The sequence below is a fragment of the Chionomys nivalis genome, chromosome 8 (assembly GCF_950005125.1).
Source record: "Chionomys nivalis chromosome 8, mChiNiv1.1, whole genome shotgun sequence".
NCBI classification, from domain to species: domain Eukaryota; kingdom Metazoa; phylum Chordata; class Mammalia; order Rodentia; family Cricetidae; genus Chionomys; species Chionomys nivalis.
Genome location: NC_080093.1, coordinates 74794503 through 74818459, shown reverse-complemented (window position 1 = coordinate 74818459; position 23957 = coordinate 74794503). Strand labels below are relative to the sequence as shown.

The 23957-nt window shown below is 47.1% G+C and overlaps 1 protein-coding gene across 1 annotated transcript in view; it reads right to left on the bottom strand.

Moving 5' to 3' along the window:
• The window catches only part of Gga2 (golgi associated, gamma adaptin ear containing, ARF binding protein 2), a 38940-nt gene continuing 14983 nt past the window's right edge, over positions 1–23957 (bottom strand). The window contains exons 5-17 of the mRNA XM_057779593.1: positions 22053–22176; positions 17726–17829; positions 14431–14511; positions 13835–13972; positions 10315–10396; positions 8894–9010; positions 8055–8144; positions 7771–7799; positions 7317–7450; positions 5235–5392; positions 3300–3469; positions 1804–1914; positions 1–1022 (exon numbers count right to left, since the gene is read on the bottom strand). Of these exons, the coding sequence (XP_057635576.1) occupies positions 912–1022; positions 1804–1914; positions 3300–3469; positions 5235–5392; positions 7317–7450; positions 7771–7799; positions 8055–8144; positions 8894–9010; positions 10315–10396; positions 13835–13972; positions 14431–14511; positions 17726–17829; positions 22053–22176 (1449 nt within the window). The 3' untranslated portion in view covers positions 1–911. The remainder of the gene's footprint in view (positions 1023–1803; positions 1915–3299; positions 3470–5234; positions 5393–7316; positions 7451–7770; positions 7800–8054; positions 8145–8893; positions 9011–10314; positions 10397–13834; positions 13973–14430; positions 14512–17725; positions 17830–22052; positions 22177–23957) is intronic.

Sequence of the window (23957 nt, the reverse complement as noted above, 5' to 3'; positions counted from 1 at the left end):
AGTATTTATTCAATGATGCTTTGTATGGAGTCATCACATGGCTCTCTACCTGCATCACAGTTCCCCACCTTGGATTGTGAGGGTCAAGGGACTGGCCAGCTAGCTGTGATTTACAACAAGAAACACAGGGTCACAATGAAAGAGCTTTGAGATGTTTATGAACAGAAAGAGTGAGGATGACATCATGGGTCCTGAGTAAGGGCCCAGACAGGCTGCCCAGCCCACAGAACCCAAAGCCCAAGCAAGGCCTCAGAGGGTCCATCTAAGGGAGAATCTAAGGCACTGTAGTGAAGGACATGATTGGCCCACCGAGTGTGGTCTCCTGGTCTCATGGCAGCCCCTTGCCTGGAACCAGTGCAATAAGCATTCCATTTGGGTTTTACTGAACATCTGCAAGCAGCATCCCCTAATGATAATGAAGACAAGGCCATTCTTGGAAGAGTGTGCCCCAGAAGACACACTCCGTCACAAGACCAACCAGGTCCCTTTCTAAGGTCCCTGAGAATAGCAGCCTGGGAGCAACTAAGACTTTCAAAGGCTGACAAGGCACAAAGTGGATGAATGAAAAGATAACAATACATGGAAAAAACTTTGGCTTATAAAACTCCAACCCGAGGCAGGGACAACAGTGTCAACCAACATGCAGAAGCAGGTATGAGTGCAGCAGAGATGATCTCAGAAGTCGTCAGCATCCCCCACACTGCCCAAATCCCAAGCCCAGCTCTCCCTCCACCCCCGGCACCCCAATAACACACACGCACACATGCACACACATGATCTACAGAGATTGGCAATCAAGGCCTGACATCAGGAAAGAATGCTTGGCACTCTGCACTACTTCACAATGAGTCCTGACCAGACGGCGAAAGGAATGCTGGCCTAAGCTTGACTGAAGCATCTCGAGGGAGAAGTTAGGCCGCGCTCAAGACAGCCAGGTCTGGAAAGTCTTTCACTTCTCCGACTTCGCTGAACGGCTGCCCACCCTGGTTGAAAGTCAGCTTATACCGCAACCGGATGGGTTCCTGGGACAGAAGAGAGGCTAAGACGTTAGAGATTCAAGCCCACAGTAAAAGCCTCCACCCAACCTAGGAGTCTCCAAGGCACAGCTTACAGCTTTTTTATTTATTTATTTTAACTCTTTTTTTTTTTTTTGGTTTTTCGAGACAGGGTTTCTCTGTGGCTTTGGAGCCTGTCCTGGAACTAGCTCTGTAGACCAGGCTGGTCTCGAACTCACAGAGATCCATCTGCCTCTGCCTCCCAAGTGCTGGGATTAAAGGCGTGCGCCACCACCACCCCTTATTTATTTATTTTTGAGACAGGGTCTCACTGTGTAGCCTTGGCTGGCCTGGAACTTGCTGTGTAGATCAGGCTTGCCTCTGCCTCTGGAGTGCTGGGATTACAGGTGTGCACCACCACATGCTTAGTTTATTTACATAACTCCCCCAAATGAAGTCTTCAAGTAACGGATGGCCTGGCTACCCTGGCTTAGTCTCTTTGGAGCTGCAAACTCACGGGGAGCCAGGCATGTATCCTGGAAGCCCTGCCTACTTCTGCAGGCCCAAAGGGAAATCCAGAGACCCACAGGAAGACAGGATGCTTCCTTCAGAGGAGTCTAGGTATGAGTTCACATGTTTACCCCTTGGTTCACAGCTGTGACAGCCCTTTACAGATCTTCTAACAAACCCCAAAGCAAAGGAGGTCCCAGTAAGGGCTGGTTCCACCCCTAAACCCAACTTGGAACCACTGACACTTGACAGAAAAGCCTCAATGTACTATTCAGGGCCCTGTTTCCCTGGAACATACTTTGTGTGGGTTGTCAAGCAGCAGCATCTGAGATATCACGGCTGGAGGCATCAAGGGACTGAACGCAGGGAGCCTGGAACTGGATGCCGGCTGCAGCTTCACTCGCATTGACTACGGGTGGAAGAGTCAACATGTTAATCCAGACAGCCACAGCTTCAGGAAGGGCACTCAGGCCAAGAGCAACTTGATCTCAAAAGGAGCACCTCAAGACACCCTTGTGGTCCTACACAGACATTTCTTATGAGGGGAAAGAGGATCCAAAAGTACCTTTCCTTCTGCCCACAGGAATGTGTTTGAAGGTGTGTGGTCAACAGTTGGCATCCCAGACAAAGCATAAAACACTAGAGAAAATCTTGGGCTGGGTTCTCAATCTGCCTCTTACCAGCTCTACGTCCTTGGGTACAACACTTAGTTCTGAGCCTTGCCTTGCCAGTGTGTAAAGAGTGACAGGCCCTCACATGGCCGTTACAGGCTACCGTACGAATGAGAGCACACACATCATCTATTTCTATCTTGTTTGCTTTGTAGCCTAAAGAGGGTCAGACGAGCCGGGCGGTGGTGGCCATGTTCATGCTTTATAAAGTCCAGAACAACCCAAAGAGTAAATAGGACCAGCTCTCTTTATCTGAGTGGCACATCCCTATACAACCAGCGCTCAGGCTGCAGAGTCAGGAAGAAGCTGAGTTTAAGGCCAAGCTTGGCTAAAAGCAAGTTCTAGGCTAGCTTGACCTACACAGTGTGACCCTGTATCAAAAAACAAAACACAAAGCCGGGCGGTGGTGGCGCACGCCTTTAATCCCAGCACTCGGGAGGCAGAGGCAGGTGGATCTCTGTGAGTTCGAGACCAGCCTGGTCTACAAGAGCTAGTTCCAGGACAGGCTCCAAAACCACAGAGAAACCCTGTCTCGAAAAACCAAAAAAAAAAAAAAAAAACCACACACACACACACACACACATCAGGTCATGGTGGTACACACCTTTAATACTAGCAGTTGGGAGACAGAGGCAGGAAGATCTTTGTGAATCGGGGTCAGCCTGGTCTATATAATGAGTTCCAGACTAGCTACACAGGGAGACCCTGTCTTAAAAAAAACAAAAGAAACAACAACAACAAAAAAAAAAAAACGCAGAAAGAAAATTTTGTTGTTTTGTTTGTTGTTTTTAAGACAGGATTTCTCTGTTGTAGTCCTGGTTGCTTTATAGACCAAGCTGGCCTTGAACTCAGAGACCCACTTGCCTCTGCCTCCAGAGTGCTAGGATTAAAGGTGCATGCCACCATCACCTGGTAGTATTCTTAAGGAATTAACCTAAAAATTTACCTGGATAGAACCTTATCTGAAGTCAAATATACAGGAATACCCAGCTACGAAGGCCATTAAAATCCCCATTTTATATGAAGAGTATCTCCCTTATACCTAACTAACAATGTCTCAGCGAGTGTCCAGAAATGAGTCACTAGTGAAAAGGTCGAAGCTGGACAGCAGCAGATGACTCACCTTTGGGACAGCCACCTGAAACATGATGTCCCAGACAGGCTGGGTGGCAGTGCTCATCATGGTCAACAGCAGCACCCGCACATCTGGATGGCCAGGGGCCCCAGTCTGGGAGAAGTGCAGCAGGATTCTGAAGCCATTGCGGTCATACACGATGATGGGCGGCAAGCGGCCTGGTAGACAGGGATCCCCCAGGGGTCAGCATTCGTGCTTGACACCTGCTGCCTCCCATCTCTTCACCTCACCACCTGTATCCCAAAGCCTCACAGACTCCTCTAATCAAAATGGTCTCTTACCACCTGCCCACCCTCATCACCACACCCAGCTTCAAAAAGGAATCTTTTCTTTTTCCATTAAACTCGATCACAACTAAAATCATGTATGTAGGAACACTAGAGAGAGCATGGAGTGTCACAAAGACTGAAATTCAAAACAAACCAAAACACTCAGTAAATACAGTCAGCTGTGGTGGACACCACCTTTAATCCCAGCACTCAGGAGACAAAGGCAGGTAGATCTCTGTGAGTTCTAGAACAACCAGAGCTACACAGCGAGACCCTGCATTAACACCCCCCGCCACACACACACACACACAACAGGCTGGATGTGGTGGCACACACAATCCCAGCACTGTGAAGATTCTCTAAGAAGGCAGACAGAGACAGGTGAGTTCTTCGAGTTCAAAGACAACTAGCTTTACATAGTAAATTCCAGACTTCCAGAACTACATAGTGAGACTCTGTCTCAAAACAAAACAGGAAAAAGAGGGCTAGAGATGAATCTCCGTAGGTTCCTGGCCAGCATGCAGGAGGTGTTAGGTTGAATCCCCAAAACCCTGAAAACTGGGTACAGTGGCCTACACCTGTAATCCCATAGGAAGATTCAAAGGTTAAGACCACTTTTGGTTATGTAGTTAGTTCTATGCCAAAATGGAATATATGAGACTATCACAAAATAAAAAGGAAAGGATGGAGAGAAGAAAGGGGGGGATACAATTCAATAGTAGAGTGCTTACTTAGGAAGTGCAGGATCTTGGGTTTGATACCCAGTACCACACACACAGAGACTTCAATAGAATGCCTGCCTCTGGCCATGCTGAACGTTACCTTTCTGATTTAATTTTTCTATGCTTCTGTACACTAAGTATGTTACTCTTGCTTTACTACACCCATTTTTAAACTTTGTGTTGTAATTATTTTAGATTTATGAAGTTACAACAGCAAACCAAATGATTCTCATAAATTCATTACCCGTTAATACCTTACTTACACAATTATCACAACTAAGAAGTTAACACTGGACATGCAATACCGTTCCAATGAAAACTTAATAAAACAAAAGCACAAAGAGTGCCTGCTATCGCCAAGTCCAGTTAAAGAACTCCACCTGGCAGCCGGGGCCCCCTGCACGCCAACCTCCCCACACCTTGCTACCACACAGGACTCTGGGCTGTAGAAGATCAGAGCCCTGGTCGGGTCTGGTTTCTGCTGTCCATACCACCATGCAGGCCACAGTGTGCAGCCTTAGCTGACAGAGCCTCTGGCTTCCTTTCCCCTGTAACAGGCAAGACCCACTTTTCTGACTAAGCATCCACAGAGAAGTAGCGTCCTTAGCCAAATTCTTCCTTTCCATTCCCACCTTTCCCGGCACTTTAGTCATACTAAACCCTTCCCTCCTGAGCTCCAGATGAACAAGCATCACGTCCTAACAGACTTCAACCTCCTCATTAACCCCACCTGCCAATCCCTTCATAGCTGACATCCCAGACAGAGAAGACTAAGAAAAATGTCCGCTCCAAAGACTGAAATGCTCTCTTCACCTCTCTCTCCCCCAGCTTCAGACTCAATTTCCCAGTTTAAGGACGATGCCTATCAGTGTGGAGTGGTTTGTCATAGTTGTTGGGATCCAGCAGAGAAAGCAGCAACACAAACTACTTACTGGGTTTCACAGACTCCAAAGGGACAAACACTTGAGCCAGAGGTGTATTTTGTGAGGCCGGGGAAGAAGCCAATGGCCCAGCCTCCCAGGACCAACCTGGTGAGGCCTTGGTACCTGGAGGTACTTCCTTGGGGATGCTCTTTTGTGGAACATAATTCCTGCAAAGAAAGAAAAATAATCAAGGACTAACAAAAACTCGAAGAAAACTTAAGGAATCTGTCATTTCTTTTCTTCTTCTGTTTATTTCCCCTTGAATAAAACTCGAAGAAAACTTCAGGAATCTGTCATTTCTTTTCTTCTTCTGTTTATTTCCCCTTGAATAACAAGAAAACATGCATGCACTGGGTGCTGGTGGCACACACCCTTAATCCCAACACTCAGGAGGTAGAGGCAGGTGGATCTACAGAGGTCGAGGCCAGCCTGGTCTACAGAGCAAATTCCAGGACAGGCTCCAAAAGCTACAGAGAAACCCTGTCTCGAAAAACAAAACAAACAAAAGAAAAAATTTTTAAGAGGCTGGAAAGATGGCTCAGTAGTTCAAAGTGCTGCTCTTACAGAGGATGTGATTTTCCCAGCAGCTCACAGTCACCTATATAATTCCAGCATGGGATTTGATCCCCTCTTTTGGAACCAGAATACAAACACAGACTGGGCATGATAGCACACACCTTTAACTACAGCACTCGGAAAGCATGGGTAGGGAGCTAGGTAAATTCAGGGACAACCAGGGTTAAACAGTGAGACCCAGGGGATGGGGAGGGCAGTGCTGAAGGGTTGAGTCAGTAATTAGGACCAACCACTAAGGGCCTAGATTTGGTTCCCAGTAACTACATTAAGGAGAACCTGACCACTTTTAACTCTAGCTTCAGAGGGTCTAACTCCCTCCAAGGCACTCAAATGCACGTGGCATACATATACAAAGAAATACATATAAATAAACCTTAAAAGAGAGGGGAAAAAAAAGTCATGCTGGAACACAGTTTCATAAAAATAAGCTACAATAAGGGCTGGAGAGATGATTCAGAGGTTAAGAGCACTGGCTGCTCTTCCAAAGATCCTGAGTTCAATTCCTAGCAACCACATGGTGGCTCACAGTCATCTGTAATGAGATCTGGTGCCCTCTTCTGGCCTGCAGGCACACACACTGCATACATAATAAATAAATAAATCTTAAAAAAAAAAAGCTATAATAATGCATTATCACATATACATCAAAAGCAAAGGCATGTATGATGTTATGTGCCTGTTATCATAGCACAGGATGATTTTCAGGCTAGTCTACTATAGTGAGACTTATCTGGAGGTGGGGGAGCTAACAAAGAAAGAATTGGAATCAGGAGCCAAAATAAATCCTCTTTGAAAAGAAGAAAAAAGAACTTGCTGCCGTTTTTAAGAAATGGTATTTAGGACCTACTGTTATTTCTCTAGTTTCATTTAACTTCAAACATAGCAGTCAGGAAAGAAATAGGCATCAAAATTATCAGTCAGACAGTCACAGGGCATATGGAACCTGGCTGGAAGCATTGTACTTGGGAGGCAGAGGTGCAGAAGCTCAAGGTCATCCTAGCCTAGACCTAAAACTGTCTCTCAAAACAAAAACAGGCCAGCAAGATGGCTGCAAAACCTGGAGAGCTAGGTTCAATCCCTGGAACCCACATAAAGGCAAGAAGGAACAACCTCACAAAACTATCCTCTGACTCCGCAGGCTTACCACGGCATGCGTGTCCCTACACACCCATTGCGCACACATCTGTGCAAATTAAAATTAAACAAAAATGTCTGTCATCGATTTCTTTCTTTCAGACTTTAATCTCTTTCTAGAGCTGTCCAAGCTAGCATGGGGTAAGACAGCAAAGGGGAAGCAGCACCCTGCACTGGCAGTACACAGAGCATGCCCTTCAGCAGGAGGGGGCCGCGGGAGCTGCAGCACCCTGTACTGGCAGTACACAGAGCATGCCCTTCAGCAGGAGGGGCCGCGGGAGCTGCAGCACCCTGCACTTGCAGTACACAGAGCATGCATGCCCTTCAGCAGGAGGGGGCCATGGGAGCTGCAGGCAGAAGCCACTGGCCCTGAACACTCACAGTGGTCCTGGAGATGGCTGTGGCGAGAAGAGATCCATCAAATTCCTCTCCGCAGAAAGGCTCTCGACGGCACCCCCCAGGAGCGTGATGGCAGCAGGCTGCTTCTTGTCTTTACAGCAACTTGGAATGACAACCTGTCAAACCAAGAATGGCTAAAATAAATCTCTATGGGGGCAAGAGGAGAAAGAAATGGCTGAACAGAGAAGACTCCTGCACAGACCTTCAGGAAGCAGAAGCCAGTACAAGGAAAGAGTTAGGGTGGGAGAGGGAAAGATTCCCTGCCAGGGAGGTGAGAGGTAAAGCAAACCGTACAGATGAAGGGCTCTGGAGCCAACCCCACAAGATGATCTGAGAAGCCCAAAGCATGGTGCAGTAGTGACCACTCTCCTGCAGGCAGCACTGTGGCCAGGGTGACCCTTCCCAGAACTCCCCACAAGGGGAACAGCTTTCCTACCTTGGTCCTAGTGGGAATATCGCTGAGCCCTGTGAGAAAGAAGTAGACTGAGATACATCACTGCAACAATACCTGACGGGTGATGAGGTCGGATTGTACGCCCACCCTTTCCAGGGTATCTAGAAAACCTAAACAAGGGACCTGCCCAAAGCCAATCCACCTACCCAAAGAGACTTTTCCATGCTACCTCCGCCCCCAGAGCAGGCCCATGCTGCTTGAAGGAAACAAACCCACCCATCCCTCCACTCAGTGCCATTCTGTGCCTGTATAATGTCCTCTCTTACCTAAGGCTGCCAGGTCCTGATGAAGCAGAGATGGCGCCTCTAGGTCAATGAGGGGGCAGTTCTTCCCACAGGGTTCTTGATTCGGAAAGACTAAAACAGATGGGGTGGAAAGACTCAAACAAGGTCGGGTGATGGCGACACACACCTTTAATCCCCGCACTGGGGAGGCAGAGACAGGTAGATCTCTGTGAGTCTGAGGACAGCAAGGGATACACAAGGAAACTCTGTCTCAAAAAAAAGAAAACAAACAAAAAGAAAAAAACCTCAAACATGAAAACAATGTCTCCATTTAAAGCCTACTGGTGCCCTCCTGCAAAACATGCCTCTTACCCACCAGTTTCTGCCTCAGCTGGGTGCTGGGAAGCAGCCTGTCATAGGCATTTGCATGTTAGGAGGCCAAAGGACTCAGCCCTCCAGGCATCGGGGTCTTTCTTTTTCCTTGGCCCCTCTCACCACCCAGGGCAGCAGCTTAGACCACTTCTTCAGTTTAGACACCTTTGGCAGGTTTCTGATCAAATTCATCTACAGTACACAAAGATACTGAGGCCCAGCTCCAAGCAATCCCGACTTAGAAGGTATAGGTCAGAGACTGAAGAGCATTAAAAAACAAACCTTGGGGGGGGGGGCAGTGCTGAGATGCAATCTTGGGCCTTGTGAGTGCAAGGCAAACCCCTACTACTGAACCGCTAACCATTTCCTTGGTCTCAGGCTTCAGGAGCACTGGAAAGGGATTAAAACCTGCCACAACACAGCCTTCTCTACAGAGGAGGGGACAGAAGCAGCTCTTGCATTCTTGTGACTTGCACACTGCCCTAAGGCAGGAGGATCCCAGCACGCACCTCTGGGGACAGAAACTTCTCCCACGGCAGCTTTCCCAGCATTGACTCGTCCCTCTACCACCTGTTTGTACAGCAGAACCCCCTGAGTGAGAAGGTCATTTGCTTGAAGAATCTCCGCTGAGGAAAGAACACATTCAGAACTCCTCAGTATAGCAGCCAACCATCTATCTCTTGTCTTTTCTTGAATACTCAGCCAGGACCCCTGACCCTGGTCGTATCCCACTATCCACACACTGGCAGCAGTTAACACTCCAAACACTGTTCTTTCCATGAGGAACTGTTTTTTGGTTTTTTTTTTTTTTTTTTTTAAGTTTAGGCAGGTTGATGTGGGTGTCGTGATTTAAGAAGTTCCCTGCTACCTGACTCAGTTACTATGTGGAGAATGGGTACACGAATCAGCTTTGTAGCCTGGACACGTTACCAGTCTGCAAATAAAGATTGGGCATTTCCACTGAAAATCTGGCATCCTAACTGAAGCCTACTTAATAACAAATAACCACACCTGGCTATAATATATTCTCAGTCTCTCAATTACATCTGAATTCAGCAAAGCTCCTGAATTATCGATCAATTGCAATCTCAGGAACAGAAAAACATCAGCTCAGGAGGACATGACCTGCAAAGCATATTCTGAGAAGCTTACAAGTCAAGGACCTGTGTTTCATAGAAGGAGGAGGAGGAGGGGAAGAAGGAAGAGGAGATGTAAGAGGAGGAGGAGGGAGAGGAGAAGGAGGGGAAGAAGGAAGAGGAGAAGAAGATGTAAGAGGAGGAGGAGGAGGGAGAGGAGGAGGGAGAGGAGGAGAGAGAGGAGGAGGAGGAGAAGGGGGAGGAGGAGGAGGAGGAAGAGGAGGAGAAGGGGGGAGGAGGAGGAGAAGGAAGAGGAGAAGATGTAAGAGGAGGAGGAGGAGGGAGAGGAGGAGGACGAGGAGGAGGAGGAGGAGGGGAAGAAGGAAGAGGAGGAGGAGGAGGAGAAAAGAAGAGGAAAAGGAGGAGGAGGAGGAGAAGGGGGAGGAGGGGGAGGAGGAGAAGGAAGAGGAGAAGGGGGAGGAGGAGGAGAAGGGAGAGGAGGAGGAGGAGGAGGAGGAGGAGGAGGAGGAGGAGGAGGAGGAGGAGAAAAAGGAAAAAGAGGAAGAGAAAGAGGAGGAGAAGGGAGGAGAAGGAGAAAGAGAAGAAGAAAGAAAGGCAGGACACCGCTTCCTAGTCATCTAGGGGAAGGGCTATACAATGTCTCTAGTAGATTTCTACTCTCTTCTGGGTTTCTGATCTTCACATTTCTTATTCAAGCCCAGAGTCTTCTGAAGTCAGACCTGAGCCACCAGCCCACACCAAACTCAAAGCTCTCTGTCTTGCTCTGGCCTCACAGCAGCCCGGCCTGAAGAACCACACCTATTTTGCTACACCAGAAAAAACAGAGCTGTTACCCAGGGCATCGTCGTCATCGGTGGTGTCACTTGCTAGCCGGAACAGGGTCGGCCGCAGCTTCTCACATCTTTCATACACAACCTAGAGAAACAGAGCCTCGTTCACACCCTCACACCCAGGGCCCCGCAAGTCCTCCTGTGTCTCCTTCGGCTGCCTCAGACTGAAAGCCTCTTACTTAGGCGTGTCAGACTCGTGACTACAGTTCTGAGGTAACAAGACAGCATCAGAAGGCATCAGAGAGCTGGGACTGTAGCTCAGTAGAGCAGTTGCTCCTCACGCCTGACTCCAGTTCAATCCCCCACGTGGGGTAGAGAGAGAGGGAGAGAGGGAGGGAGGGGGAGAGGGAGGGAGGGAGGGAGGGAGGGAGGGAGGGAGGGAGGGAGGGAGGGAGGGAGAGAACATTTGGGTTAGTTGGGAGTGGTGATGCATGCCTGTATCAGCATTAGGGAGGTGGAAGAGGAGGATCAGGAGGGCAAGGCCAACCCAAACTACAAAAAGAATGACTAGCTATCAAATGCCTCTTCTGGGACTTTGCTTCCCTGGTTGGAGAAGGAGCTCAGTGAGTCAAGGTGCTTATTGCCAAGCTTGACAGTCCTGTTTCTCCCTAGAACGTCCTGTGTGGCTGAAGGAGAAAACCAACTCACATGGAATAGCCCTTAGACCTCCACTGGTGCATCATGGCATGTGACTCCCCAATCCGTAATAAATAAACGAGGGGGGAGGGAAGGAAAAGAAAATATAAGGGGCCCCACACATATAACTTTTTCAAATAAAGGAAAATTGAAAAAAATAATCTTGCTCAAGAGAGACCCCACTGTTCCCAGGCACACACTGGCAGCTCCTTCTCAGGTCTTCCTGGCTGAGCTGCAACAGCTCTAGCAACGGAAGAACCTCCCTGCTTTGTCACCAACACGCTGTAGAGAATTTCCCGTTCCAACGGTTCTGATGGCGCAATCCCTTTACAACACTTGCCTAATATTCTCCACAGGGTCCCCCAAAGCCATTTTCTTCTCACTAGAGAAAGGAGTGAGCTCTGGACAGCCCAGCAGCTTCACATCCTCTCTCTCAGTTCCCTCTCTCCACAGGCCCCGCCCTGGTCTCTCTGCCTGCTACCTGCGTCTCTGTCCTAGGCTTGGACTTAAGAGCTAGCTGGTAACTGGTGGTGTCATCTACAGGACAAGAGACACACTAGACTTCACTGACACTAGAAAGCAAACAAACAAACCAAACAACAACAAAACCCACAAAATGTTTATCCCTCACAACTGGAAGATAGTCCAGGCAATAAAGTGTCTCACAAGACCTGAGATTGGGGGGCTGGAGAGATTGCATAGTGGTTAAGTGCACTGCCTGCCCTTCTGAAGGTCCTGAGTTCAATTCCCAGCAACCACATGGTGGCTCACAACCATCTGTAATGAGATCTGGTGCCCGCTTCTGGCCTGCAGGCATACATGCAAACAGAATACCGAGAATACTGTATACATAATAGATTGAAAAGGAAAAAAGAAAAAAAAAAAAAAAGACCTGAGATTGGTCCCCAGAACCCATGTAAAAAAGGCAGGTGTGGTGGCCCTTGTCTCTCTCAGTCTAGGGGAGGTGGAGGCAGGAGGACCTCTAGAGCACTGGCTAGTCAACCTGGAGTACCTGCTCAGCTCCAGGTCACCCTGTCTCAAAAATCAAGGCAGATGGCAACTGAGGACTGACACCGAAGGCTGACCCCTGAGCCCCACAAACATGAACACATGTGTACGTGCACACACAAAAACACACGTCCACAAGCACACGAATCCTGTCCCTCAAAAGAAGTTTATCAAGCCAGGGGAAGGACAGCCTAGATTGAAGGGAATAGTCTGAGAAGGAACTTGGGTCTGGACATACTCAAAAAAATCATTAAGGCAGGGTTTCTCCACCTATGGGTCACGACCCTTCAGGGGGGGTCGAATGACCTTTTCTCAGGGGTCTTCTAAGACCATCATGAATATCAGATGTTTACAATCTGTAACAGTAGCAAAATTATAATTATGAAGTAGCAACGAAAACAATGTTATGGTTGGAGGTCACCATAGCATGAAGAACTATATTAAAGGGTCACAGCAATAGAAAGGCTGAGAACCACTGTTCTAAGCCCAAGTGTGGCGGCTTGCACCTTAATACCAATACGCAGGAGGTAGGGGGAGGTGAGCATGAGGCCAGCCTGGTTTATACACTAAGTTCCAGGCCAGCCGGTCTATCTCAAAAACAAAACAAATAACCATCTTTGTAATTTAAGACAAGCCAGTTAGGGAACGGGCAAAGATTTGAGCAGACACTCTATAAAAGCAACACACGTGGAGAGCACATGAAAGAATGTGAAACACAGAAACAAAGTCTCAAGGAGATGGAGAGCAGCCACCAAAGAAGATGGGTGACAGCGAATGCTGGCATCATGTACAGACCTAGAATCCTTGCAAGTTGCTGAGGAGGCTGTACACCAGTGCAGCTACTTTAAACCCACGTCAGGCAGCTCACAAACTGTCTGTAACTGCAGGGCCAAGGAATTCAACACCCTCTCCGGGCCTCCATGGGCACCCACACACATGACAGGCACCCATGCACATGACAGGCACCCACAATAAATCCTTAGAAGAAAAAAATCTCTGAATTTGTACTGGACACTGTTGGCACACACCTTCAATCTCAGCACTTGGGAGGAAGGCAGGTGGATCTCTGTGAGTTCGAGACCAGACTGGACTAAAAAGTGAGTTCCAGGACAGGCTCCAAAATTATATAGAGAAAGCCTGTTCCAAAAATTAGACAGACAGACAGGCAGGCAGGCAGATAGACAGATAGACTGACAGACAGACAGACAGATACTAAAACTTGCTTAATACAACAAACACAGGATTTTCAGTAGGGGAGATGAGTGATCTAAAATCAGATACTGGTAATAATTACCATTACGATGTGTTAATTATCTCAAGGGTGTTATCAAAAAGAAATATTGCTTTGAGAGGAAACAAGATAAGGGGGAACTGGAGCTATCTACTGCTGTAAGAACTGTAATACAGTGCAAACACTTAGGAATATACTCTGACAGCTTTGTAAAAAGTTCACTAACTGATCATTTACTTGGCAATCCCACACCTAGACACCTCAGGAAAAATGTAGGTTCATGTAGGATTATGTACACTGTTTACATAGCAGGTTAATTTGTAATCATTATGGTCTGCAAACACCCAAACATCAAGTGATGGCACACATACGTACTGTGGTGCATGCACGCTAAAGACTACCTGGCACTCTGTTCGCTAAACTAAAACATTAGTTAAAACTAAGGGGGTAGACAGTGCCATTCGACTTACAGAATAAAAGATAAACAATAAATCAGTGGCCAGTGGGAATGGGGAAAGGGAGGAATGGAGGAGAGGGATGACAAAGGACAGAGGAGATTTCACTCTCTTGACCATGACAGCAGACATAGGAATGAATCCATTGTGCTTATAACAACAGCCGCAGCCTTAGGTCACAGCTAGTGACTACCTGCAGGGCCTCCTGGTCAGGCAGGGCCTGGCCTGGCCTACGGTACATGCTCAGCATCTCCCGCAGCACCTTCACGTGGCTCCGCACTTCCTCCACCGCGCTAATTCGCTTGGAAACCTTCTCAGATTTTTCTTGTTCCTTTGAGGGAAACGAAAAGGACAGAAGGAAGAAGTCACCTGGGTAACTCCTAAACACCAGAAAGGGAAAGGCACTGCATGCTAGGACTTCAGGAAGTCATGGACACTAAGTGAGTGGGAGCTGCTGCATAGAATTCCTGCAGATGACACCCAGTCTGGGGACCGGGTTCTGTCCAATGGTCCATGAATTCTCAATTCTGGAGAAAAGACTGCTGAAACTAACTCCGTCAACACCAACATTTGTCACAAGGACAGAAATTCCCAAATGCTTTGTGCATGGACAAAAGAAGCTGGGAAACTTGGCAAGGGGTCACGTCGCTAGTCACCATCCTGCTGGTCCCATTCAGAACGAGGAGAACATCTCTTCTCCAAGCCAGCTTTTCCTCACATCCTTACACACATTCATAGACATGACCCATCAGCTCAGTCCTCTACAGAGCCAACTGCAAACATGCTTACCTCCTTGACCAAGTTCTTGATCAGCCGGTTTGCAGCCTGAAGATCCTCAGGGTGGTTGCTCTTGAGAAGTCTTGTCAGAAGCTGAAGAGCAAACAGGAGCAGGTGAAGCTGCGATTCTCCCCGGCCAAGCGGGAGCACAGCAACAGAAGAATTAGCAGGACTATGGCCCACACACAGTATACATTATCCTACCAAGCCATACAGTGACACTGGAATGTGGGTACTGGGACTGTCGAGAAAGACTACTGGGTTTCTCACTGTGTGGAGGATGGGAGGACTATATCCCCTAGAGGACATCTGGGGATAATATTTGTAATCATCATGGTCTGATATCACCCAAATAGTCATTGGTCAATGGCATGCACACATTGTGGTGCATCCGTGAAAAAGACTACCCATCACTTTGTATGCTAAAACTAAAAAGTTAAAACCAAACTAAGGGAGTCGACAGTATCGTTCTACTTATAGAACAACAGGCAAACAGTAAAGCCCTGGCTTGTGGGAATGGGGGAAGGGAAGGAAGAGGAGGAAGACATCTTCAAATGCCACAAGTGAAAGACAGTATTACTTGCACACAGTGGATAGAAGCCAGGGACGTTGAGATTGTTTGGAGTACAAGAAGGCTTCAGAACAGAGAATTATCAACTCAAAAGACCAGAGTGGGGCTAGGAGTGCACCTTAGTTATACAGCACTTGTCTAGCATACACACAGTCCTGGGTTCCATAGCCCAGCAGCATAAGAAAAAATATAAACAAATAAATGTTCGGAGTACTGAGGTCACACGCCTGAAGCTGGGATAGACTTCCACCAAAGTCTTGTTTCCCACTTAATTCCACGCTGAGCAGGACAACTGGCACCCAGAGTCACTCAGTGTAAGCTGGACAGGGTGATGGTGTCCTAGTTAGGGTTCCTATTGCTGTGATGAGACACCATGGCCGAAGAAACATGGGGAGCAAAGGGTTTACTCAGCTTATGCTTCAACATCACAATTCATCATCAAAGGCAGTCAGGACAGGAACTTAAGCAGGGTAAGGACCTGGAGGCAGGAGCTGACGCAGAAGCCATGGAGGATGCAGCTTACTGGCTTGTTCAATGCTTTTTTTTTTTAATAGGACTCAGGACCACCAGTCCAGGGATGGCACCACCAACAATGGGCTGGACCCTCTCCCATCAACCACCAATTAAGAAAATGCTCTATAAGTTCACATACAGCCCAATCTTATGGAGGCATTTTCTTCCTCCACCTCAGATGACTTTAGTGTGTATAAAGTTGACATAAAACTATCCCACAGATGGCTACTCTCTGCCAGCTTTACTGTATTGGAAGCCACCTAGGAAACATGCCTTGGGTGAGTCTTTGATGATGTTAGCTGAGAAGTTTAACCAAGAAGGGGAGGAGACCCCACCTGGGTGTAGCTAGTACCAGGCCAAGGGCTAGAGTCCCAGACAGAATGCAAAGGGAAAAAGGAGAATTCCATATGGGAACCAGCGTTTATCTCTCTTTGTTTCCTGAGTGCACACACAACGTGACCAGCTGCCTCACGCGCCTGCTGCTATGCCATCCCCTCTGGAACGGACTGCACCTCCAAACCATGAGCCAAAAGCCACCCTCTTCCTTAAGGTGTTTCTGCTGGGTACTTAGTCACAGCAACGAGAAGCGTAACTAACATGTCCGCCTACAAGAAGAAGGTTCCATCTCTTTTGGTAGCTGTACTGCCATCTCTCCCTAGCTCCTCCCACACTCTGCAACACGAGGCACCAGCAGGGGAGGAACCACAGATGAATGCAGTCCACCCTGCCCACTCAGTCAACACCGACCAGAACAGCACTCAGGAGCCAAAAAAAGGAAACTGGGCAGAGCAGCACACTTGTAACCAGCAACTCAGAATACAAGGCATGGCACAGGATCGAGAGCCTAAGGTCAGCCCCAGCTATATGAGACCTTGTCTCAAGAAAAGAAAAAAAAAGCTAGGACTAGTGGAGATCAAGAATTCAAAGACAGTTTAGACTACAGAGATCCTATTTCCAATTTTTTTAAAAAAAGAGTGGATTAAGGGAGCTGGAGAGATGGCTCAGTGGTTAAAGCATTTAGACATAAAATAAAAAGTAACACCCAGGCTTAGTGGCACACATCTTTAATCCCAGCAGCAGGGAAGAAAGACAGGCAGATCTCTGTGAGTTCAAGGCCATTCTGGTCTACATAGTAAGTTCCAGAACAGCCAGAGCTACAGAATGAGACCCTGTCCCAAAACACTATGAAAGGTATAGCTGAGAGGGAACACATGTATGCAGCCTCCAAACCCTGCTAACCAAAAGGCAGGGACAGACCAATGTCGAGCTGGAGAGTTGTCTCAGCAGTTAAGAGCACTGAATCCTTGCAGAGGATTCAGTTTGGATTCTGAGCAGCCACATGGTAGCTAGAAATCATCTGTAATTCCAGTCCCAGTCTTCTGTGCCTTGTGGGCACCAAGCATACACATCGTGCACAGACATACATGCAGGCAACACATTCATACACATAAAATAATAACATTTAAAGAAAACTTAACTAAGACGAGTGCTATGCTCATGCAAAGGACTCCCCTGAGTCCTAGAGCCTCTCTAGTTCTTGTCTTAGTTTGGGTTTCTACTGCTGTGAAGACACACTGTAACCATGGCAACTCTTATCAGGAAAACACTTAATTGGGGCCGGCTTACATCTTCAGAGGTTTAGTCCATTATCATCACAGTGGGACCTGGCGGCACTCAAGCAGACACAGTGCTGGAGAGGTAGCTGAGAGCTCTACATCTCAGACATAGGAAGCAGTCCATCTCACTGGGCATATATGAGACCTCAGAGCCCTCCGACAGTGACACGTTTCCTCCAACAAGGCCACACTTCCTAATAGTGCCACTCTCTGTGGGGCCATTTTCTTTTAAACCATCATTGCATTAATTACCTGCCTTCCATCTGATGTATGAGGACTACCAAACCTAGAAGTTTCCAGGGAATGGACGACGGGTTGGGTCAGGCTTATGGGAACCAAAAAGGATCCATGCCAACATGTACCCCTTTCCTATCTGCTACTCCTCCCCACCCCCAATTCCACACATTACTGAAACAGAGCCATCAGCCTCAGACTCTCCCACCCCAACAGGAATCGTCGTTATACAGATGAAGGATGGCGCATAGCGTGACATTTATTATGTGGCCCGCCCATAGGACTAGCCAAACTTCCTGCTACCTCATGTCTGGACACGGAAGCCATTATTCTGCCCGACACACTCTCAGGACGGTCAGGGAGGGAATTTTACCTTTGACTTTTCCTCATCGGCATCAAAGATGGAGCTCTTTGGCCAGGGAGAAGGTGGGGGTAAGATTTTATCCATCGGTAGTTTAGGATCTTGCTTTATTATTCCTAAAATGTGAAATTCATGAGTTAAGATGCTGACATTGGGGTACAGAACTACAAGTCCCTGATTCCTAACAACTCCACACCCTATTAAGCAGCAGGTTAGGCATGAGCAGCACTGCAGCTCCCTGAAGATGGGCCCTGCCCATCAATAACTTTGGTCCATCCCCAATTTTCCTGGTGACACTGTTGTGATTTTTTTGTTTTGTTTTGTTTCTGAGACATGGTTTCTCTGGCTGTCCTGGAACTCATCTGTAGACCAGGCTGCCCCCACATGCAGAGATCCACCTGCTTCTGCCTCTCCAGTGTTGGGATGAAAGGCGTGCGCCACCACTACCCAGGCTTTTCTTTTTCTCCTAAATAACCTTCATTATGGCAGGGATACATGCAATCCACAGCACACATGTAGAGACCAGAAGACAATTTGTGGGGCTCAGTTCTCTCTTTCCACCATATGGGTTCCAGGAGTTGAACTCAGGCCATCAACCTTGGCAACAAGTGCACTTCCCTATCTCACCAGCCCAACACCTTAATTTGGAGGAAAAACAACCAAACCAAACCGCCACTGTGGCCCTCCTTAGAATGTGAAATGCCGGGTGAAAGCGAGGGAGGTAGAGATAACAAGGCTTTGCTGGAGTTTGTTAAAAAGGAAGCTATCTCCTCCCGGGTAAACAAGGCTATTTTATATATCTGCTTTCCTTTAATTCTTTTAATCCATCACATAAATTTTTGGTCAAAAGAACAGAATCTGAGTCGCACTAAGGGCCCTGGTGGAGTTTTGACATTTGAAACTGTCCAAAACATTGTTAGGTCACAAAGACAATCTATTGTTCCCTCCTTTAAGCGTTAATCCTGGACTAGGATGGCTCACTGGTTAAGAGCAATGGCTGCTCTCCCAGAGGACCCAGGTTGAGTTCCTAGCACCCACATGGCAGCTCACAACTGTCTGTAACTCCAGTTCCAGGGAACCTGACACCCATGACAAAACACCAATGCACATAAAATAAAAATAAATTAAAAAAATTAATCCAAATAGTAACTGTCATCACCTGGAGAGGAAACTACCTCTCAAAGTTATAATCTCAAGAAACATGATACACCTGATGGCAAGTTAAAACAATGGGAAGCGTCTCGGCCTCGCTCGACGGCCAGCCGTCTGGCCAAGCCAGCTAGCCAGCCAGCTAGCTCGGCCGGGCGGTGGTGGCGCACGCCTTTAATCCCAGCACTCGGGAGGCAGAGGCAGGCGGATCTCTGTGAGTTCGAGACCAGCCTGGTCTACAAGAGCTAGTTCCAGGACAGGCTCCAAAGCCACAGAGAAACCCTGTCTCGAAAAACAAAACAACAAAAAAAAAAAAAAACAAAACAAAAAAACAATGGGAAGAACGCAATTCTCTTCATGAGCTTTGTCCTGACATACCCCAGAGAATCATCCTCCATGCAGATCCTCACTGCTAAGCTTGCATACTTTCCTAAGTTCTAACTTGTTTGATTTTTAACTATTTTGTGTTTGCGTAGTGTGTGTGAATGTTCACGTGTGTGTGGGCACGTTTGTGTGCATTGTGCAGAAGCATGAAGCTGATGTCAGCTCACTCAACACGGCTAGTCTAGCTAGACTGCTTGTCTAGGAATTCCTGTCACTTTGTCTTGAGTGCTGGGTTTACAGGTAGTCACCATGCCTATCCGACTTCTATGTGAGTTTTGGAGATTTGAACTCTGGTCCTTAGACTTGCACAGCAAGTTCTTTATCCACTAAGCTATCTTCACAGCCATGAATTCTAACTTTTTGTTTTGTTTTGTTTTTCAAAACAAGGTTTCTCTGTGTAGCCCTGGCTGGCCTGGAACTCACTCTGTAGACCAGGCTGACCTTGACGTCTCAAGAGATCTGCCTACCTCTGCCTCTTGAGTGCTAGGATTAAAGGCATGTGCGGCCACTGCCCTGCCTGAGTTTTAACTTTAAAAGCCTTTGTGTACACTCTCAAAAATCAAAGAGAGATATTATGTATTGTGATCAATTGTGTTTCAGCATATTCTCGCTGTTTTTAAAATTTTTTAAAGATCTATTTTTACTTTATGTGCACCGCTGTTCTGCACGCATGTATGTCTATGTGAGGGCATTGGATCCTCTAGAACTGGAGTTACAAACAGTTATGAGCTGCCGTGTAGGTGCTGGGAATTGAACCAGGGTCCTCCAAAGAGCAGCCAATGCTCTTAACCACTGAGCCATCTCTCCAGCCCTTTTGAAAATGTGTAGCATATTGTGGCCTTGACCTTTTGATTCTCCTGTCTCTACCTCCTTCAGCAAATCCTATGAGAGTGTGCCATCACAATTGGCCCTTGTTCTCTTCAGATAGGGTCTGTACAAAATTGAGTACTCTGGCAGCCAGCAATTCTCCTATCTCTCCCCTCCGCGGGACTGTGCACAAGTCATACCCATTTTGTACCTGGGCACCGAGGATTCAAACTCACATCCTCATGCTTGTACACAAGCAATTACCCAGTAGGCCACCTTTCAGACATCATCCTAAGGCCCTCACCCCTTCTCCACGGCTGCAGGGCCTGTCTGCTGCTTCCTCACTTTATAACTCAGAATACACAGCTTTCTGTCTTCCTTTCTTCATGTCCCTCCTCCCCGCTGCAGATGCCGAGATTCATAGCTTGCTCACAACCTGTTCGTCTTTTTCTCTCAAATTCCATTAAAATGTCTTTGGTTTCCTTTTGAGTCTATTTTATCTACAAGACTAAGAACTCGTTAAAGGGACCCTGCTTCCCCAGTAACAATTTCACTAAACATTACCAGCCCTCAACAAACTCCCAGACATAGCTTACTGGTAGGGAGCTTGACTAGCTTATGCAAGTACCACCTAAATAAAAATACCCAGCTAAAATAAAACACTTCTTCAGATAGAAACAAAACCACAACACACAGCATATACACAGGGCCTGATTAAGGTTTTATATCACCTCAGGAATTCAAGAACTGCACAAAATCAGTCCTAAGGCATGGACTATTTGGTAATATGCAGTTCCATGACTCCCCAGGACTCAGAGATGACTGCAAGACCTCTGACGCAGCTCCCAAAAGGCTGAGCACATGCAGCAGGGGAAAAGAGTAAGTGATGAGCTCAGCCTTCTTCCAGAGAGCCTGACATGAAAGAAATCCAAGAACCAGACAGAGCATGCAAAGATATAATTCCCATAACAACAGCAATCCCAAGATACTCGACAACTTGCAATTTAACAACTGTTCTTAAAGCTACAAGTTGGGATCATAGGCCAACAACAGCCAACAACCATTTAACCCAAAATCTAAGGAAAGATGGTGCTGAGGAGGAGCAATGGGAGGCAGACAAGTAAACACAGCCTGGCTACCATGCATCATCCCAGTCCTGGGAAGCTGAGGCAGGAGAATCAGGAGTTGAAGGCCAGCCTGAGCTATGTACACGTGATCTTTTTACATTTATTTTTTAATTTATTTATTGAGAGGAGAGTGCAAAAGAGAAAGTCAGAAAACAACTTGGGAGAATCGGTTCTCTCCTGGGCCATGTGTGCTCCAGAAATCGCAAGAACCTTTACCTGCTGAGCCACGCTGCCAGCTTCAACCTGAGCAATAAAGGGAATCTTAGGTAGCACAGTGCTGGCCTCCTATGCATGAAACCCTGGATTTAATCCCCAGTACTGTATAAAAAAGCAAAAGAAGGGGGCTGGAGAGATGGCTCAGAGGTTAAGAGCATTGCCTGCTCTTCCAAAGGTCCTGAGTTCAATTCCCAGCAACCACATGGTGGCTCACAACCATCTGTAGTGGGGTCTGGTGCCCTCTTCTGGCCTGCAGGCATACACACAGACAGAATATTGTATACATAATAAATAAATAAATAAATAAATAAATAAATAAATAAATAAATAAATAGCAAAAGAAGTCGGGCAGTGGGGATGCACGCCTTTAACCCCAGCACTCAGGAGGCAGAGGCAGGCGGATCTCTGTGAATTTGAGGCCAGCCTGGTCTACAGAGCTAGTTCCAGAACAGCTAGAGCCATTAAAGAGAGAAACCCTGTCTTGAAAAACAAACAAAACAGGCATAGTGGCAGCACATGGCAGAAGGCAAGAGGAGGAGGAGTAAGGTCTCCCTCACACACAGTGAGCTTTAGACCAGCCGAGGCTGTGGAGACCCCCTGTACCCAGAAACAAAGCACTACGGTGAAGATAGGTGACATGAACGCTGAGGTCAAACCTTGCTTCTTCAGCATCTGATAGGCATCTCGGATCTTGATGTCTTCTGGAAACCAGACCGTCCAGCTGAAGAGGATTTCAATAACTCTTCCTTTAACCTTCTCTGTGGCCCAGGCCCCTAGATACTGAAGTAAATAGGAGCGTTAGAGAACTGGAAGGGACTTGGGTTAACTGGCCAGCATTTCCCCCAAAGAGATACTTGCAAGTACAGATGTGAGCTGGATTGGAAAGGAGACACACTCGGAGGACAAGCTCCCTGGCACCAGACCCCAAAGCCTCTTCTGGATTCAAGACAATCCAGTCCCCACCATTAATACCAAAGCTCATCATGGATCTGAGCACATTGCTCTCCAACAGCTGGGAGAATTATCACAAATTTGAAGCCAGCCTGAGGTATATGGGAAAATCCTGTCTTAAAAAAATAGGCCAGGCCTGGTCTATAAGAGCTAGTTCCGGGACAGGCACCAAAGCTACAGAGAAACCCTGTCTCGAAAAACCAAAAAAAAAAAAAAAGGCCGGGTGGTGGTGGTGCCTTTAATCCCAGCACTCGGGAGGCAGAAGCAAGAGGATCTCTGTGAGTTCGAGGCCAGCCTGGTCTATAAGAGCTAGTTCCAGGGTGGGCTCCAAAGTTACAAAGAGACCCTGTCTCAAAAAACAAAAAACAATAATAATAATAGCAACAACAACAACCCTCACAACAATAAAAACCTCAGAAACAAAGTATACAGGCTTTTTCCCACATCAAGCTCCCCCCACGGGTTATTCTCATTTATATTATACAGTGCTTTCCTATGTTCTATGGGGGTTCTAATGAATTTTGGAACCTGGAAAGAAGGAGTCCTGAAAACTGCCAACTGACATAGTGCAATGTTTAGTACCTCGAAGACACCCGAAGCTTGTGATTGGCTCTTGAGACAGGTGGTGTAGGTAGGACTCAGCCCTTTATTTATATGAAGGATGTGGGGAGTGTCTAAAACCAGACAGAGGCCAGGAGTGGAGGCTTATGCCTTAATCACAGCACTTTGAGTTTGAGGCCAGCCTGGTCAAGAACAGCCAGAGATAGGGGAGACCCTGTCTCAAAACAAAACAAAAGACCAGACAGGGTCAGAACTCAACTAAACTGTAGGATGCACAGTAGGTGTGAGAGAACTGTGGCTGGTTCCCGTTGTGAGATACTTGTACACCGTGAAGGTGTATTGTTGTGACTGATGTAGCAAGAAGCTGAATGACCAACAGGTAGGCAGGAGAGATAGGGGTATTTCTGGACAGAGAGATCTCTGGGAAAAAGAAAGACAGAGCTGCCAGTCAGAAACGGAAGAAGCAGGATAGGCAGTACAGAGTAAAGGTAACCCAGCCACATAAAAAAGCGTAGACTAAAAAGATATGGGTTAATTTAAGTTATAAGAACTAGTTAGGGGCTGGAGAGATGGCTCAGTGGTTAAGAGCATTGCCTGCTCTACCAAAGGTCATGAGTTCAATTCCCAGCAACCACATGATGGCTCACAACCATCTGTAATGAGGTCTGGTGCCCTCTTCTGGCCTGCAGACATACATACAGACAATTGTATACATAATAAATAAATAAAGAAATATATTAAAAAAAAAAAAAAGAACTAGTTAGGAACAAGCCTCAGGTAAGGCCACGCTTCATAATTAATAAGTCTCCATGTTGTTATTTGTGAGCTGGTGGCCCAAAGGAAACTCCGTCTACAGGTGCCATACAAGAAAGAGCTCATATGCTAATGACATGAGTGACATAGCTTAATACAAGGGCTAGGAATAGAGGAGCAGCGGACAAGGCAAGAGCAAGTCAAACAGTCACACCCGCTATCACTCCGTCATCTCTACCAGGAGACCTGGGCCTCATGATAGTCTCTCACCTCCTGTAGGCCACACAGCTCACAAA